Below are 20,035 nucleotides of genomic sequence, written 5' to 3'. Positions count from 1 at the left end.
GTACTATTGAGTCAGCAGTCCAATTTAGTAATGCTAAATCCAGGATTCTCTTCTCCAATACAATACTAAAACTCATAATGAGGAATCAGATGTATGTAGATTTGTTACCACTTATGGCAGGAATAGTGCCAATTTAGTAAATATTATCAATACTCATTGGAATATATTGAATTCTCATCCATTGTTGGAAGATTATCTCGGAGAACGATGTTATTTTTCCTATAGGAAAGGCAAAACTTTAGGGAATTTATTTTCACACTATAAAAAAACAGGGTCATGGATCACACTCCAACTCAAAGAACACTTACTGGAGATAAACTTTCAGGCATTTATCCATGTGGACATTGCAGTTTTTGTAACTATATTTTCAAAACTACTTCTTTCACTAGTAGGAACACTGGACAAACATACGACATACAGTTTTTTGGTAACTGCAGTTCAGACTGGATTATTTATCTTGCCACATGTACATGTCATGCATTGTATATTGGCCAAACGTCTAGACAGTTTCGTGTCAGGATCTCTGAACACCTTGGTGACATTAGAAACAGAAGATTAACTAATGCACTATATAGACATGTTATCAAACATCCCACTGCCAAATTTACATTCACCATCATTGATCATATCATAGGGAATCGATCTTTTAAAACAGGTTGGCATGATATCCTAAATACCAAAGAAAAAGGTGGATCATTAAACTTGGGGGCTTTTCCTCCTGGATTAAATGATAAATTATAATTTGTAATTAACCATCACTTGCATTACGTATATGTACTTATTTCTTATCAGGTTGCATTGCTTAGGTTTTTGCATTTCAGCTCATTTTAGGATACTGTGGCTGGTATTCAACACCAGAATTCTTATAACCTGACTTTTGTTTCGGGTTTATTTTGGGCATTTACCCTTTATTGTATGTTTCTTATTAAGTTTGTTTATTATCATTGATATACCAGTATACTGTGTCTCTTGGGATTTTTCATTATAATCTGGAGATATGCATGCAACTCAGGCAAACTTTTTTGTTTACTGAACTATGTATTTTTCAATTACTTTTGCCTTGATTGTATTTTTCAATTACTTTTGCCTTGTTTGCATTTTTGACTTATCAGGAAGTGATGTCATATAGATGCCTTAAAGAACATTATATAAGATGATGACTAAGTGCTTTTTGCTGACTATACTACTGATGAAAGCCTTGTTGCTGAAACCGGTCTAGTTTCAGTTTTATTAAACTACTTTTGAACCTTCCTTGATTTTAGGCATTTCTTCAACAGATTGGCTTTCACTGATCTGTTGTTCTTGACACATATAACCAGCAACTGACTACCGCTTGGTAACGTGGTTCTGGTTTGTCTCGACAGAAGTTTCTGAGCAGGTGAACCAAGATGTTTAATATGAGGAACATTTCTGAGATTCAATAGACTCAGGAAAACATCATTGTTATCTTGTTTTGACTTCTCTAATAACTGTTTTGCACTTTGAACTACATGTTCTGCCAAATCATTCGACTGCAGGAACTCTGAGGTACTTGTAACATGAGTAAAGTCCCATTCTTCAGCAAATCTTTTGAACTGTTGGCTTGTAAACTGCGTGCCATTGTCAGAAATAACTTTGTGTAGACTACCAAGTACTGTGAAATGATGCTTCATCTTAGTAATGACAGTACTGGATGCTAGATTAGGAAGTAAGTCAATCTCGAACCATCTGGTGTAAGGATCTACCAACACCAAATAATGTTGACCATTCCACTTGAAAATGTCAGTGGCTACTGTCGATCAAGGTAGTTCTAGAATCTGGCTTAGTTGAAGTGGTTCCCTCTGTCAATGCGGTTTGTACTATTGCACACTGAACAAGATGAAAGTTCTCAGTGTCTTGTGACATAGAAGGCCAAAATACTAGTTGATGCAAGATAGTAATGTACTCTTGTTGCAAGGACTTTGGAACAATTACTTTTGAAGCTTTCATAATGATACCTTTGTCAGCCAAAATCTCATCTCTGTATGGAAAATAAGGTTGCACTTCTTAAGGTAAACTAGAATGCTTTGATGGCCAACCTTGATTGATAAAGAGGTTGAGCCTTTGTAAAACTGGAACTGTGGCTGTATGATCTCTCAACTCATCAAGCGATGTGGAAGAAAAATTTCTCACTTACATGACTTCAAAGTCAAGGTTCTCATTCTAATCCTGTTATGTGCTGTTTTTGTGCAATCTGGATAATGTATCACCAAGACAAAGAAGTTTGTCTTTCTCGTAGACTAGATTGAAATTATACTTTTGCAATCTCATCATATGTTGCAGTCGGGCTGAAGCTGAATGCATAGGCTTTCTCAAGATAGTGACTAGAGGGTGGTGGTCTGTTTCAATCTGGATAGGTCTACCATAAGCATAATCATGGAACTTCGAACATGCAAAAACAATTGCCAAGAGCTCTTTCTTGATCTGGGCATACTACATCTCAGTTTGGGCAAGAGTTCTCGATGCATAGGCAACAGGTTGATCCTCTTGTAGAATGACTGCAGTAAGACCAAATTTCGAAGCATCACAGGAAAGTGTAACTAACTGTCTTGTGAACATCATAGTATCTGAGAGTTGGTGGACTAGCAATTCTCTGTTTCAGGACTTCAAATGCTCTTTGATGTTGTTCTAACCAAGACCAGGATACATCTTTATGTGTCAGCTCTCTGAGTGGTGCTGAAAGTTGGCTCAAGTCTGGAATGAACTTGCCTAGGTAGTTGACCCTGCCAAGAAAATGCTGCAGGGTTTGAACATTGTCTGGAGCTGGCATCTCGAGAATGGCTGTTTGCTTTGAAGGGTCTGGTCATAGGCCTGTACTAGTAAATAAATTAACAATATAAGCAACTTCTTGCAGCCTGAATTTGCATTTCTGTGGGTTGAGCTTAAGATTCACTTGACGTGCCCTTTCTAGAACTTTTCTGAGTTTTCTGTCATGCTTTGCTTCATCATGACTTCCTACTAGTGTGTCGTCTACTATAATAGCATGAAGATATCTAAAAAAAATTTGCTCCCTTGCACGCTGAAAGACTTCACTTGCAGAATCCCAAATGTCATTGTCAAAAATCTGTACCTGCCAAATGGTGTACTGAATGTAGTGAGCAGTGATGATTTCTTGCCAAGCTGAATTTGCCAAAATGAACTCTCTGCATCTAAGACAGAAGAAATAGTGGAATTTGGCATCAAGGCTACGACTTCTTTGACTGTGCGCATTGGATGATGAGGTCTTTTTAGTGCTTTGTTCAAATCTCGTGGGTCAGTACATATTCTGATGTCATCTGAGCTTTTCTTATGAGCTACCACCATGGAAGATGCCCATTCGGTTGGAGTTTCGACTGGCAACTCACACCTTGTCACACCATTTTATTTAACTTGGCTTTGACTCTGTCCTGCATGGCTATTGGAACTTTATGTGCTGGCTTAATAACTGGACTGATCTCTGGGTTTAACTTCATGGAGTACACAACTGGAATTTTCCCTAGTTTGTCTTTGAAAAGATCAGCATGGGTAGAAAAAATGTACTGGGCAAAATTAAAGTAGTGGTCTTTTAAGCTAACTTGGTGGACTTCCTTGTTAAATGAAAGCAGTCTCTGAGCCCTAGTAATGACTGGATGTGCCTCTTGACCACATAAAATAACAAATCATAGCTTCTTCCAGCAGAGTAACATGAAAGCAGTATGGAGCCCTTATTATGAATTTCTTCACCTCCTTAAGCAACACGTTTTGGACACTTTGCCAAATCAAGCCTTTCACCATAATCTATCAAATGTTTCTGCTGACATAATATTACACTTGGAACCTGTATCAACTTTGAGCTCTGTGGGTTTGCCATTTATCTGAACAGTACAAAATACTTCATTCTTTGTCCTTAAGTCTACTGCATTAACTGTTTCATGAAGCACTGACACAATATCCACATAAAGAGTAGGGCTGCAGCTTTCTAATTGATCAACTCATTTCTTAAAATGTTCCCTTTTAATAAAATAATGTGCTCCTTTTGATTTACAAACTCTTTTGAAATGATTCCATTTATGGCATTTGTGGTATTGCTGACCAAAAGCCAAACACTTTTCGCTTTTAGATTCATGACTTCCACTACAATTACGACAGTTGGCAATGAAACTGGGTGGGGGCCCATGCTTTGAGTTTGCTGACTAACTCTTATGCTTCACCGAGACTGTGCAAACTCTAGAATTTGCTGGAAAGCTCTGGGGTTTACCAGTGAATGCTGCAGGGACTACAGTTGCTGCCATGTGCTTGGGCCTGTTTCTTTTAATAATGTGCTACATACTATCATCATGAGCTTTATCACTGTGCCTTCTAGAGCTGCTGTCATTCGTAAGAATATTTGTGTGCTTTTCTTTGAGCTTATATATCTGACAAATCTCAATGGCCTTATTCAAAGTTAAATCACTGTCATGAAGCAGAATCTTTCTCACAGCATCATCTTTTATACCGCACAAAAGTCGGTCTTTTATCAACTCACCCCTTAAATCACCAAATCTGCATCTATTAGCTTTGTTTCTCTGGTCAGTTATTTATGCTGGAAAAGTTTCACCAGGCTTTTGATCCCTTGTGAAAAAGAAGTCCCTTTTCATTGTAACATGTGTCTGGGGGGGGGGTTACACATTTCTCTAAATTTACGTTTTAAACACTCAAGGTCCTTCCTTGATTCAGCCGGTATAACAATATGACTGTTTTCCCCCTCTCCAGCATAGATAGCAGGCGCATACACACATGGATGTTCCCTTTCTATGGCTTCTGACCCAGCTAAATTAAGTAGAATAAATGCCTTTGTATGGTCATCTTTATCAGAAAATGCAGCCTGTAGGAAAATGTCGTACTCTTTCTCAAACACTCTCCAGTTCTCAGCAATGTTACTGTCAAATAGAAGTGCACTGGGTTTTCGAAATCCATCTGCCATGCCCACAAAGTATACACAAACACACTGAAAATATGGCCCTTGTAATTATGTACGAATAAACTGTTCCGTGAGCTTGTAATAACATTCAAATGCACAATAAACTCTTTGAAATACTGTTTTTTGTGAAATATGCTCTGTAATGGCTGGATTCTGCGAAATATGCCCTGTAATGGTTGTTCTTTGGGAAATAGCTTTACTGAAACATTGCACAAACATGCAAACACTTTATACACTTCTCATAATTTGGATATCTTTGCTTAATATGAAAAATACATGCTTTGCGAAAATGTGGTCATTTCCCCTTATTTTATTCATTTTATGCAATTCCGACTTTATTTCAAACATTTTCCATAGTAATTTGAATATTTTTATCAATATTGTACATATCGCTTTATGCAAAAATCATTTAGAATGTTCTGTATGCCTTGTTTCATACTATATGAAAAGAAATAGCGCTGAGAAAGTTTAAGTTTTGCACATTTTAGGGATGATTCACTCTTCTATATTCCACCAGTCCCAAGCAAATGCCTTAAGTCATTTTAACCATGCCACCTCTAATTTCATGCCCTTTAGATATGCTGCTTCTGACACCATGTCACTTGTCTCTCTTTCTGGCATAGATGACAAGCAGGAGGGGTATTTTGTTTAGCTGCTTTAATACATGGAAACACATCAGGATGGATAGCAACATCATAAAACACAAATGAACTGGCTAACAGACAGACCTTACATACATACCTACTTACATCTGAATGGCTTACTTCAAAATGGCAGTCTAGCTTGCACATGCTCAGTATGTGTACACTTGTGCAAGTTCTTGGATAGCTTCATAAAGGTATATACACACACATTGATCTACACTTCCTTTCTAATGGTGTTGATCCTTTCTGTATAGTACCACAGATGCCTATGTGCATCCATGCAGTAAAAAGATAATCTCTTTGATTTAAATATTGCAAGAATAAGACTGCCAAATTTACTGACTTATTTAAATTTGTGTCAGTAGCCACCTTAGCTAAGAAGGAAGGGTTGGCAAGAAATGAAACCCTTTTGTTGTGAAAGAAAGGTATGGAAAAGACACTAAGGCTTGCAGTTCCACAATTCATCTAGCTAGGGTAAGAACCACTAGGAATAAGGGTTTCTGTGCTAAAACTTTAAATCTACTGTATTAGCAGAATCAAAGACAGGAACTGTGCAAACATAGAATGAAAGTCCCATGGCAGAATAAAATGTCTAACCAGGAGCTAAGAAAGAAGTGTACAACAGAAAAAGCACTGCAGAGATTGAGGGTTTCCAGTCACAGAATCCCAGTTAATATGGAAATTAGAAACATCTACCCAATTAATTTTGATAGAGATCAGAATTAATGAGGTGTGTGTGTGTGTGTGTGTGTGTGTGTGTGTGTGTGTGTGTGTGTGTGTGTGTGTGTGTGTGTGTGTGTGTGTGTGTGCATGTATGCGCGCGCGTGCTTGCATGTGTGTGTGTGTGTGTGTGTGTGTGTGTATAGCAGTTGCCTAAATCAGAAATCTCCTTCATTTGTTCCAGTATGTCTTCTGAGTGCAATATATTTGAGAAGACATAATTATTAGTACCAGTCTTGCCAAAATGTCCTCAGATCTGGTGACTAATGGAATGTGAGCAAACACCATCAACCTGAGGGAGTGGAACATAGTATGGCCTTTTCAGGAATGGTAAATAAACGTTTATGATATGAATGTTATGATAGGTCAGTGGGGGTGAAGTTAGAGAAATTCCTGAACTAGGGAAAAGAAACATATCTATGCCAGTGAGGGGGCAATCAGGATTGCAGTTGTCTTGGATATTTTGGCCTTTATATGACATTTAATTGTAAAAGAGAGCAAATAAAAGGAAAAGAGCAGGCCATTTGTCCAATACTGCATCTATTTATGTTTGGATTTCTTGTTGGGAGGAAGAATCAAGAAGAAAACCATGTGATGTTTTGTGTTCATGGTGAAAGCAAAAGTGTCACATCTTGAAAAGCCTCACATCCTGAGCATCATCTTGATTATGCATTGACTGCGAGAACCATTTATGAAACATCAGTAAGTTCCTGCTGAACCTGTTAACAGACAGCAGAACACTACTGGAAGATGAATTGCTGGCTAGCATTGTTTGCATCGTGAAGGGTCAGTCCAAGACCCACATAGTCTGTCTGCACAGAGGAGAGGAACATGTCTTGCTTGCTTGCTGATGTACCATGTATTAAAATATTACATGACAAAACTGATACTGGATTATTTCAAATCCATTTCTGCAGGACTCGGTGTAAGAGGAGATTTGCCCTTACCTTCAACTCTTTGATATGAAATTTCAGTTTGCCTGTCAACCAAAGCCCTAGTGCAATGTGACTATCCATTCATTCTGAGTGCCATTTTATAGGTTAGTTTCAGAAAGGTTTTGTCTTCTAAGAGACAAGGAGCAGATATCCATTAATTTAAATGTCTTTAGTGTGATGTAGAAATCTTTACTAGAGTGTCTAAGGGATCTGCTTCTTGAGGCCACCGAACATTAACCCTGCACTGTAGAAACATGGCATGGTATTGTATGTGGTAGAATTGCAGCTGTGACTGGTATGAGTCTCAGTGACCTAAGGAAAAGGCTGTCCAGGAGAAGAAGATGTTGGATGTCTAAGATTCTTTCTAACAATAAAAATTCATCACTTGTTTTGGTATTATGAGAATCAACTTCCAGAAGTCAAGAGATGGGTTGATGCTAGGTAAGATTTTGCACATTGATCTCTCTGATCCCTTAGGACTGAAAAGTCTGAAGCAGAGTCTTCCCTTGTCAGATATTATTTTGGCTGTCAACCACTAGCAGCCAGTCACTAAACTATGGAACAACTTTGTCTCAAGTAGTCGCAAGAAAGTGTATACTGATAAAATACATTCTGTGGTCACTGGGGTGGACATAACGCCAAAGGGCAGGTTTTTAAACTAGTAATGACTGGTTCCTATTTGAAAGCAGAAGAATTGTCTTGGATAGTGGACATCAGAGAGTAACACTGAAGGAAGACCATGCAAAAGGGCTTTTTGGGGAAAAAGTTGCTGAGTCCTACATTTGTTTTTTGAGCTAAAATGAATGTTGAATGGAATCTAAGTCCCTGTCAGAGTGGCAGAACCTCATGAATTCCTCTTTTCTTGCACACTTTCCTTTCTGAAGTTTTTTGTTGTCTGGAAGGATCTGACAGGTGTAGCAGCAAGCCAAGGGGTCAGGAAAAGAACTTATATGATAGCCTTTGGCTTTTATTTTCTTTACCCAAGTATCATTTGTAAGCCTCAATTACCGTGATGCTTAGTGGGCATATCCCTTTCTTTTCTACCTATTTAGGCAGAGAAAATAGAGGCAATTACTTAAACAGCATGTTCAAGTGGAGCAAGGAGCATGCCTTTTACTATGGATTTTCAACATCCAAGAGGCAAAAAGTAGGATATCTTGTACAACCAGAAGACGTTTGATTTTATGTTTTGCTTTTGTTTGTTGATGTGCAGTTAGAAGTTAAGATTTTGATCTAGACAGAGCCCCCATGGATTTGAATAAGGTGGCACTTTTTCTTTTGTTTTTTTATGGTTGAGAATTGCTAATTTTTCTTGGGCCTGTAATGCATGACTTTGGTTTCACTTGAGTTAATGAGAAATGTTTTTTTTTTTTGGAATTTAGCCACCTAGTAAGAGAAAGTAGATCATGCTGGAGCTGAGTTTTAATGTTGTTCCAGGAAGAGTTAAATCAATAGATGGCCATGTTGTCTGAATACAGTAAAATGGGAGTTGTGGGTTGTCTGAAGGTAGTTTGAAGTGCACAGGGAGAAAAGCAGAGTTGAAAGAACTGGGCCTTGGGTGACCCCTTCAAAAAGCGAGATTGCTGCTGAGTGAAGTGAGACAGCTTTAATGCCAAATGCCTCATTAATGAGAAAGTTGATAAACAATCGGGTAGCATTATCGCTGATGCAGTGTGCTAATAGTTTGTTACTAAGCAAGGAGTGGTTGGCTGTGTCAATGCTTTGCTTAGATCTATGAATATGGCACCTGTAAGATGGCCCTTGTCCATAGCTGTTAGGATAAGTTATGGTCTAGACAGCTGTCATTATGCTGTGGTTACCCCAGAATTTGTGTTGATTGGGACACAAGATATATGGTTTGACAATGTTAGTTGAGAGCTGGTGTAAGTAAAATTTTCAAGCACTATGTCCCAAATAGGGAGTATAGATATTGTTCTAAAGTCTGAGCAGTAGAGTGGATTTTTAGTTTTCGGTACATGGGATACACAGGCAGAGGCTGAACATATGTGCATCAATGTGTAGGTTATATATTTGGTACAGACGTTTATAAACCATAGGTTGAAGTCATCTGACTTGGAGTGAGCTGTCATCTGGGACTTTGTGCTTTTAGTTTCAGTTGCTTAAAGACAGAAGAGAGTTCTAGTGAGGAGGGGATATTTAGGGAAAAGGGAGTGGGTGGCTAGGTGAATTCAGCATGAAAGTAATCCGGTAGATTTTTTATGGTTATGTAGGTGTTTTAGCCACCTGTGGTTATCTTACTTCTGCTGATTATTTTGTTTACTTGGGCTCAGAATGTTTTGGAGTGCTGCGTATATGATGGCTTGATGATTTTGGAGGTATATGGCTTTATGCCTTCTAATGTTCTTTTCAGCTAGGTTGCATAACTTAATAGACCCTTTTGTAGTTTCATCAAAGTAGTAAGTTTATTTCCAAACTTTCCAAGCTGTAAGTTTGAGAAGGGACTTAAATTGTTTTGGCAAAGTTTTGGATGGTGAGAACTATGTCCAGTCAAACTGTGTGTGTGTGTGTGTGTGTGTGTGTGTGTGTGTGTGTGTGTGTGTGTGTGTGTGTGTGTGTGTGTGTTTAGGGGGAGGGGGTTGGGACTAAACATTATTATGCTGGAGGTATGGTGGGCTGAGAAATTTTGGATTATAAAGATTATGAGCCAGCATGGTCTCTTAGTGGGGGTAGAGTATGGTAATGTTTGTGATTTGATGTAGAATATTATTGATAACTAGGACATGGAGGAAATGGTTATTGTATTTTTATGTAGTCTTGTTGGCTGTGAAATGGTTTGGATTAGGCTGAGGTCTGCAAGCCATCCATAAAATTCTTGGTTGCTTCTGCGGAATAGATTAAATATGAAGTCTTCCACAATTATTAGGTTCTTAGAGGAAGGCATGTGGTTTAGGTTTTGTACTTTTTCTGCTGGAATGTAGTCTTGAATGGGTGCATGATGCCAAAAAGAAGACACATTAAATAGGTATATTCTAGGGATCTGTAACAATCTCATTGATAATGAATGCAAGGATCTAGGTGGCTTGAATGGGATCAGGAACTCTTTGAATATAAAGATCAATACTGAATAGTGCTAAATAAAGCTAATCTAGAGATTTGGAGATGATATGAGACTGTATAGGCAACACTTATGGACTCTGCAGAACTAAATTAATAAGAAAAAAGCCATACAGGGAGGGACTAGTAGCACTAAACCTACATTCAATATACTGCAGAATAATAAGAGGGTACTTAATGTGGATGTATAAAATCCCAATAGATAAAAACTTTAGAAAAGTGTCGGACATGGACTTTGTAAATTACTTAAGTGTGACCAGAAAAAAATCTTTTCATGCTTTTGGAAAGATATAATATAGGATTAAATGTGATTATTTTAATTCTAGAGTAGTTAGAGCCTGAAATAACTTCTCAACTAACAAAAGACTATAGGAAAATCTGAACATATTTAAAATGACTCTGGATGCTCATTTTGGTGTCATTATCTTTGAGATCAGATCTTCTAGAGTAGGGCTCTTAGAATGACTCAGCACTGGTTCACGAGCCTAATCTGACATTGAAATATTGAAGACAATAATCTGTGCAGATGAATTTTCAGATATATGTACAAGACTAACATATTAAAAGCTAAAGTATCAATATATACAGCTAGATATGACATATCCAGTCCTGTTGGAAGGAAACAACTTGAAAACTGTTATACTTAACAGCTAATGAGAGATAAACCAGGAGAGAGAGAGAGAGAGAGAGAGAGAGAGACACATTACTAGGTATATTTGGTGGCAGTAGTGTCAACCCTCCATTACATTCAACACAAGCTCTAGAATAGTACAGTTAGAATGTAGACCCCATAGACGTTTGAGCACATTTACTGCCTCTGCGCGTAACATTTTAATCTTTCTGAAATGTTAATGAGGCCAAAAAGGAGAAGGAAGCAAATGTGGGTGAACAGAACAGTATGAGATGCAATTAATATCAAGCAAAGGGATTAAATAATGTAAAGAAAGGAAAGCAGTACAGAGAAGGCTGGGAAATAAGCAGCAAGGGAGGCTACATCAGCAAAGGCTAGGATGAAATGTAGCTTAACTAAAGGACTACTGTTTATATTTAAATTTAAATTTATTTGGGTGTGTATACCTAAGCAGCAGTTACTGAACTAGACTGTGGGCACTTTCAGACTGTTATTTCTCCTTTCTTTGGCAGAGGTATGATTTGAATCCCGTCAGTGCTAGTCATCTTGACTTCACAGTGGGTGTCGTCCTGCCACCTGGGTGTCCCTAGTAAAAGCAATAAAATTTGATAACTATAATATGCCTAGGTTAAAATATAGCAATGCTTTAAAATGTCATAGGACAACTTAAAAAAAGACAGGTTTTTATGAGAAGCCTCTTAAAAACCAGCCATTGTAGGGGATTATCTCCCACACCGAGGGAGAAGGTTCTAGAGCAGAGAAGCATGATGACAAAAGGAACATACACCAGATAGAAATACTCTAGGAATCTCTAATAACCTCAGGGATGAAGAATGCAAGGATCAAACAAATGTCGGGTGGCATGATGCCAGGGCACTTCTATGGGCTAGGCTTGTAAAGGCTCCAGGCCATTAGCCTAGTACGCACCTATGAACCTAATCTAGGAGGCTTGCATCTGATCATAAACTCTTTGAATAACAAACGCCAATATTGTGCAGAATTAAATAAATGTAATCTAGAGCTTTGATGATGATATGAGACTGAGGAGGCAACTCCTACAGACTGCAGAACTAGAATAATCTATTGGTTTCTTAAGTCATCATTACGAAGTGTATAGCAGAATTCTGCATTATTTGCAACCAATGATGTTCAGTGTCCTGGAGTACTAGGTAAACTGAGACAAATTAGTTCAGGCAAGATGAGATCAAAGTGTACACTGTCAGAGAGGTCTTGTGAAGGAGTAATGTTTCTTAACTGGAAGCAAGATGATTTGATAACAAAGGATACCTGGTCCCTCATTATTGATATGTTGCCAATATCCACCCTAAGATTTCTTACCTTATTGAAGAGGTCTAGCTTATTACCAAAGTCTGGTTCTGTGGCATAGAGGGGTAAAACCCTGCTAGTAACCTAGACAACCTGAATTTGAACAGTGACCTGGCCATGAGTAGCTGATGCCAGCTCACCTATAAAAAGAGCCCACTAGAGGACAAAATGTTTTTGACCTGGTCTTTACAAATATAGCATATAGATGCACAGCTGACAGTAGCTCTTAGCATGTGAACAGAAGCATATACATGTGCTAAAATGAAATGCAAAAAAAATGCAATATTGTTCTATTTGGCAAACAAACCTGCCACCAAGCTTGTAGTACAGAAAATACTCCACTCGAAAATGAAGATGTTGTGTGAGACCTTGAAACATGGGTAGATAGCACCCTCTCCCTTAATCATTATATTGAAACAGTGGTCAGTAAATTCTTCTATCTGGAAAAGCTGACCAAAAAGGATATTCCCTCTAAATCTGGAGAAGTCCTTACCCTTCCATAATTTGCACCGATCAGATCCATTATCAAATATAATTCCCTCTTGGGATGTATATTACTAAACATATGAAACAGTTGGAGAGGCCCCAAAATTTCATGACACAAAGACCATAGTCCTAAAGGAACTCCCAAGAGAGGTTGAAGACCTTGTTCCTGTATTCAGTGTCTTATAGACTCCTTAAGGTGATCTGTACCTTACCTTCATTAGGGATCCAGCACTTCAAGAATTCTCCACAAATCAAATAGTGCAGCAAATACCTGAACCAGAGATCTGAACCAGCTTCAGCAAATAAACCCATTATGGAGGAGAGACAGATTTGCCATGCGATGACTACTCCCTCTGTGGAACATACTTCCTCTTCAGATCACGCCGAAATACAGGCAAATGTGTAAGACAGGAGGGGCACACCTTAACAGGGAATCCAAAAAGCTATCAGTCTTAAATAAAAAGTGACATCTGAGTCTTAACAAGAGAAGTGTAACCAGAAGCTATAGCCTGATTATGGTTTATAGGCTGTAGATGTCCAACTCAGCTCAATACAGCTTGAAAATACCAGAGTGTAATAGTTATGGCTATAATAAATCTTTGAGGCTGAGTGAAAAGGCATAGGCAAAAGTTACGGATATGGAGGTATCCCTGGCATCATGCATATCTCTAATTATGCTAATGCTGGAATGCTACCTCCAGTTCTGGAGGCCTTACTGGGTGGAGGTAGTGCTGGAAAGAGCACAGAGGAAGGAAAATTGATGGAAGGGCAGACATGTAAGGAAAGGCTAAGACAGCTATGTCCATACTGCCTGGAAGAATGAAATGAAAGACAGGGACATCATGTGGCTATTTAGTGGAAATGTGAGGACATATAAAAAGATAAACATAAGTGTGAGGAAAAGTCATTTATGTTTTCATTTAAAAAAATTAGTCTGGGTATGAGAAAGTTATATTTGTTAGAAAGGATGTGGATGAATGGATGAAGAATGCAATGATACAGGGCAGCTTCACATTAGGAAAGAGCACTTGAACAGACATTTAAGAAAGTGAGAGACAAGAAGTGGTGGCTACAAGATATAGTCTACACTATATAAACAGACTAGGTAGATAGATCTTCTTACTGCCAGCATTTTTATGTATGCATGCTTTATTTATATAAAATATTTTGTCAGTTATTTTTTTCTTCTGATTCTTGGTCTTATTCTTTGCCCAGGAAACCAAAGAAGATACTTGCAGTATTCATACAGATAGCTCCCCCAACAACCCATAACCCATTGTATGGGATCTCTTATCTTATGAATTCATTTTTTTGTCCTCTGGCCTCCTTGACTATCTACCCAATGTCTTATTGCGTTATTTGCTTCCACTGTGCTATTCAGTCTAGCATCCCACATCATCCCATTGTGTGGAAGGTTCCTGCTTTAGGAGGGAATAGTCCCTTTACTGACCATACTAATGCAGGAGTAGTGAGATGAGAGAATCAAGCACCACATGACCATCAAGCTGACAGGGGCATCTTTTCATGTTTGGTCTTAATCCTTAAGCTACCTTTGTATGTTTAACAAGAGGTGCATGCAGTGGTTGGTCCCACTTGCATCCCCACACCATCAGTGCTGTCTTATAATGTTATCTCTTCACATGCACTCAGATACCACACTTTCTGCACTTCGGGGTAGGTTCTGTTCTCTGCCTGAGGATGATACTATGGTAAATGACCCTAAGTTTTCCCTAGACAGGACAGCTGGCCAGTGGCCAGAGAATGCTATACTCCAAGTCAGCTGTTCAAGTACCAGGCTTGCTATTCACATTCCATAATTGCCTCCATCTTTGTGCCAAAGGAACCATCCATCTCTTTGGCAACCAGTTCTTATATAAATATAGTTTAAAAAGACTGCATGGTAGCGGCAATTGTTGAAATGTTGCACTGTAAACAAATTGTTTATCTTGTTGATAAGGACTTTACTCTTACTTATCTACAATGCTTCCTTTCTCAGTTGTTGTCATTAGGTATAACTAAAGACAGCAGATATACAACTCCTAATTCTAAACATATGAATGCAGAACAGAAGCAAGCTTGGATAGCGCATCGTGCCTTTGTGTCACTCTACATTGCGGCTCACAGGGGAAATTTTGAAGCAGTACGGTTTCTTCTGAAGCATGGTAAGTCCATTAGCTAGCACTTTTATCTTTAAAAAATGATTAAAAAAATCCCTGCAACAAAATGAACACCTTGTTAGGGGATGAATATGTGGAAATTTCCTGTAATGAGATTAATATTGCTTATGCCAAAATTGATATGAGATTGTCTGATATGCTGATGAAAGGGCTTATCAGTCTGCAAGAATATGAGTTTTTGGAAAACACTGCACTGGTTATATAGCCGAGATATTTGTTATCCCCAAAATTCACAAGTCCATACCCAACCCACCGCTTAGACCAAAGGTAGATTCTAATAGGGCTAAAATACACTATATAGCAAAATTTGTGGCTGCTATGGTTAAATGGTCAGTAGAGAAGGTTTCGCAAGTTTGTAAGAATTCTTGGCAGTTTCTATCTAGGATAGATGAACTGGGTTTTTTTGCTGATGCTTTGATGATTACTTTAGATGTCAACAACCTATATTCTGTTATACACCACACTGAGGGGGTTAGACTGGTTCAAACAAATGTTGTTTAGGATTGGGGACTTAAGTTTGGACAGGATAAATTTGGCTACCACTTTGATGGAAATAGTATTATCCAACAATTTTTTGACTTTTGTAGGACAACTTTTTAAGCAGAGGACAGATATTGCTATGGGTGCAGCCTGCACGCCTACTTTTACTAACTTGGCAATGGTCTGGTGGGAGTGTGAATTTGTGTTTAACAGTGGATTTGGACAGTCCTATGCATATTACACATACTTTTTGGATGACATTTATTTTGTGGACAGATTCTGAGGAGTGTTTTAATTAGTTTTTTTAACTATATTCAGCACACTATTGAATTTTTAAGATTTTCCTGGAAGTTTGATAGGGATGTTATGGTATTTTTGGATTTTGAATTAAGGAAGGACAAGTAACAGAGGAGATTCCTATCCAATATTCAGAGGAAGCCTATCTTCTCTAATGTATATCTCCATTACAACACTTGGCACCCTAATAGTCAAAAAAGAGCAGTGGTTAAGGGCCAGCTGGTAAGATTTGCGAGAATGATTTCTTTGGATGAAGGATTTTGTATTGAATGTGATAAAGCAATTGAAATGTTTAAAAACAGGGGTTACCCGATGGAATTTTTGATTGAAATAAGGGAAGAGGTTATGACAAAAAGAAGGGTAGGGGTGTTTCGACCCCTCTTGGGTGAAAGAAATGAAGAGTGTATTGGTGTTTTGGACCTGATTTCTTCAGGGTCCTTTCCTTCTAATAATTTTAAGGATAGTAAGTTGTTTGTGTCTATCTTTTCCTTGGATATTTATGACATCATGAGTAAGTATATTAGGAAAAAAATGGGTCATTTTTTCAGTCACTAAGGATGGTTTTGGAAAGGTTGGGTAGAAACCGATGGGGGTATGTACAAAGGATAAAACAGCTTTTGAAAAAACCCAAAATAAATAGGGTTAGACCAAAAGGTGCATTTAAATGTGGTAGATGTTCACAATGCCCTTATTTATTGGCTACTGAGAATCTTACAATAAACAACAGAATGTTTAAAGTGTCATGGACTTTTAATTGTGAATCTAAGTGGGCGGTTTATGTGGCCTGCTGTAAACAATGTTCAGCCTTTTATGTTGGAAAAATTGTTAGGAAGCTCAAGGAAAGAATATATCATTTAGGGGATATCAAGAAGGCAAAGAACACTAATGCTTTGGCCAGGCACATGGTGGCATACCTAACACACAGGTTCAAATTCACTGTTTTGGAGCAGATTTTAAAGATGATGGGGGATTTTTCATGGAAGAACATCTAAACAAATGTGAGTTAATGTGGCAACTTATTTTAAATGCTCAGGACCCACCAGAGCTCACTGACTATTGTTCTTTTAGTTCTAAACTAAGACATGTGGAGGTTTAACAGCCCCCTTTCTCTGATATACATATATATATATATATATATATATATATATATATATATATATATATATATATATTATTTAGATATATATTGTTAAGCTCATTTACTCTTATTCATTATTAACTTATATGTTGTTTCTATGTTTTTTCTATTTTGTATTTCTAACTATTTTTCATAATTCTTGATACAGTATGGTGGAACACTGTTTTTAAAAGGGTATACAATTCATATATACATGCTTATTCATTGTATTTAAAGTGGCTTAGTAATGACTGGGCTAGCTTTATGGGTGTGGGAACTAATTAATTTATATGTTGATAGGTTAATGAGTTTTATTATTGTATAAAAGAAAATGGAATTGTTTGCTTGTTAGTTCTGAAGAAGTCTAAGTGACAAAAAAACGCTTAGCTCTGGTTTGCTTTGAATAAAGTGCAGTCGTTTATATATTTCTTGGTGGATTGTTTCTATTGCTCTACAAGACTGTGTGCTTTATACATGGAAGAAACACTGGCTAGACCTGTACACTATGCTCCTTCAGATAAAAACATTTAATTTTAACTTAATCACTCAATAGCAGTGGTTGAGATTTGATGATGTTAGAAATAAAAGTTATGTGATTCTGGCTTGTGATGAAGAACAAACAGAAGTCCAGACGGTCTTCATCCAAAATGATTTTCTCCTATGTACTTCCATAACTGGGCACATTAGAAGCTAATTCCTAACACACTAAAGGAAGTTAACTCTAAAAGGGGCCTGCATGGAATACAGGTGAAGGGGCATGTGCATAGTGACTGGATGAGTGAGTGACAGGATAGCACTGAAATGGGATCATCAACTACATAAAGACATACAAAGGGCATTTTGACAAAACTCAAAACATTTTACCAGATCTTCATTTAGAACAGGGTAACATGCATAACTATTTTGCTGGCCAATGGATTTCATTTAGCAGTATTAGTTCTAATCATCCATTCAGTCAATGATGGCAGACAGAAGAATGTCTATGCATGTTATTTTTATTCATATTCAATATAACTGTAGTGGAGTTTTACAGAGAGTCTTGTTGGAGCTGGCATACAGGAATTAGAATGAGACAATCAATCCTTCCTTTCACATTAAGTGCTAGATCTCTGGCCATGCCTTGTTACTTCTTCATGCTTTTAAGATACAGTTGATGCAAATAATTACAGAAAGGTAAGAGATTAACAACAGTTATGACCTATATGGCACTGTTGACACATTAATTTACAAGCTAAGACCACAATATCAAAGATAATAATATTTCAACAGCGAAATAAGAATTTTTAAATCACTGAGCAGCATAAAACATTGGGAGCATGATGACTTTCTTACCTTGTCCTCATTTCTAGGCAGATTAATCGAATTTTAGGAAATATTCACTTAAGCTGCATAAATGGAGGTGAAACATCAGTGGAAGAATAAAGCTTTTACGATATAAAAACTATGTTTCATTGTTTTCATTACAGGGGCAAGTGTTTCTGCTAAAACGCCTGTTGGGAGGACAGCGCTGCATGCCGCAGCAGCCATGGGAAGTGCAAACTGCATCGATGAACTCCTTTCTCATGGCTCCCAAATCCATCAGCCTGACAACAAGAAGCAAAATGCTTTGGATCTAGCAGGTCTTTTCGGACGCAAGAAAAGTGAAAGGCGGCTCTTCCTGTTTCAGTGGAGACAGAGAGCAGCTGGTGTGAAAATAAAATCCCACCTTGATGAGTCCGAACTTTTTGCACATCAGAAGTTTGATTCTAAATTGAAACCATGGCATACAGGATCACATGCTAAGCTTTACATGGCTAATTTACAGAAGCCTGGTGAATTCCAGGGTACAGCAATCAATGCACCTAGGAATCCTTCTGTCAAGCACTATGGTTTAGAGAGAATAGAAAGTCAGTCTAGTGTCAGCACTAAACCATTAAAAAAAGTTTGTGTTTAGAGTAAAATTATACCTCAGCTACTGGATAGTTTAAGTAAATTGACAGGCTGCACACTGACCTCTGAAGCTGAAAATGTCGGGATTGTACTCCTCACACTGCAATCATTTTTTTATACATTCCATTATTGTGGTTCTACAGAGTTGATGTGCACAGAGAGTTGCTACCTTTTTTACTTCAACTCCCCCAGTGATCATCAAACCCTGCCCTCCTTGCTGCTCTACAGGGCTGTTCATTTCTCTGAGGGTGAGAGTCCAATAGCCTATTTGTTCCACTGGGATGAAAGTCAAGTTCTCTAGGAGTGGGAGTCATAATTACTAGGAACCTGGGAGTTATATTTAAATCCTAATGTTCCACTGCACATGCCCAAGGTGTCTGAGAGGTTGCATGCAATGGGCTGGTGCAGTATATCCACACACCTCTATCCATATGCAAGCAGTGGTTCTCCTACTTGTAGACAGCACCTTTGAGTAATCACCAGTTTCCATCAGGGATTCTACTAAAGAGAGTTTGTCCAGGTAGATGCCCTGATCTCCACAACCCCCTCCCCTCCTGAGAGGTGAGCTGGTTTAACTATGTCATTCCACTCCTTTGTTATGCCAGCTTCAATGGATCCCGAAAATGCTAATCCATCTCAGGTTACCTGGGTCACAAGACAGGGCTTTACTCCTCTACACCCATTGGCTAAGGTGAGTAGTCAGTGGTTCACCTGTATTATGCATGACTTGTTCATGGTCTGTCAAAAATAACATACCATTTGCAAGGGTATCATTTTATAACTAGCCCTGTCCCCATGTATTGATAGTCTAAGGTAAAAGTACAATATGGCTTGTCTTTGTTCCTGGCCAAGACTGGAAATGAACGAATGACTAAATAATAACTGCAAGCACATTTAGGTCTTGTGTGTCTCTCATGAAAATTTCTAAGCTTACTTTAAGCTGTACTCCAGAATGATGCCTTGAGAATAGAAATGAAAGCATACTATCAAATTATGAGTGATGGCCAGTCTTAGGTTGGTCTTTAATAGATGGAACAAGTCTAAAATACTGTTTGTATAAGAACAAGTACTTGTGTATAGTAACCACAAAATCTGACTATATAGTTGTGATGGGGTCACATAATTTATTTTAGGAACATGTAATGCAAGATTAAAAATAGCCTAGTATAACCATTATTATTATTATTATTATTATTATGTATCTCTAAAAGCAATGCTCTCCTGATGTTGAGAAATAGGCCGTTATTCTTCTTGTCCAAAAAAAGTAGACCTAATTTAAACC

The 20,035-nt window shown here is 37.9% G+C and overlaps 1 protein-coding gene across 1 annotated transcript in view; it reads left to right on the top strand.

Moving 5' to 3' along the window:
- Positions 1-20,035, top strand: part of ANKRD60 (ankyrin repeat domain 60) — a 91,363-nt gene that overhangs the window by 71,078 nt on the left and 250 nt on the right. The window contains exons 3-4 of the mRNA XM_044090566.1: positions 14,750-14,915; positions 18,291-20,035. The exon at positions 18,291-20,035 is cut by the window's right edge and continues 250 nt beyond it. Coding sequence (XP_043946501.1) covers positions 14,750-14,915; positions 18,291-18,757 — 633 coding nt within the window. The 3' untranslated portion in view covers positions 18,758-20,035. The remainder of the gene's footprint in view (positions 1-14,749; positions 14,916-18,290) is intronic.

This window comes from Protopterus annectens, chromosome 12.part0 (assembly GCF_019279795.1).
Source record: "Protopterus annectens isolate FY-2018-M chromosome 12.part0, PAN1.0, whole genome shotgun sequence".
NCBI classification, from domain to species: domain Eukaryota; kingdom Metazoa; phylum Chordata; order Ceratodontiformes; family Protopteridae; genus Protopterus; species Protopterus annectens.
Note: the sequence above shows the minus strand (reverse complement) of the source record. Positions and strands in the feature narration are given on the sequence as shown.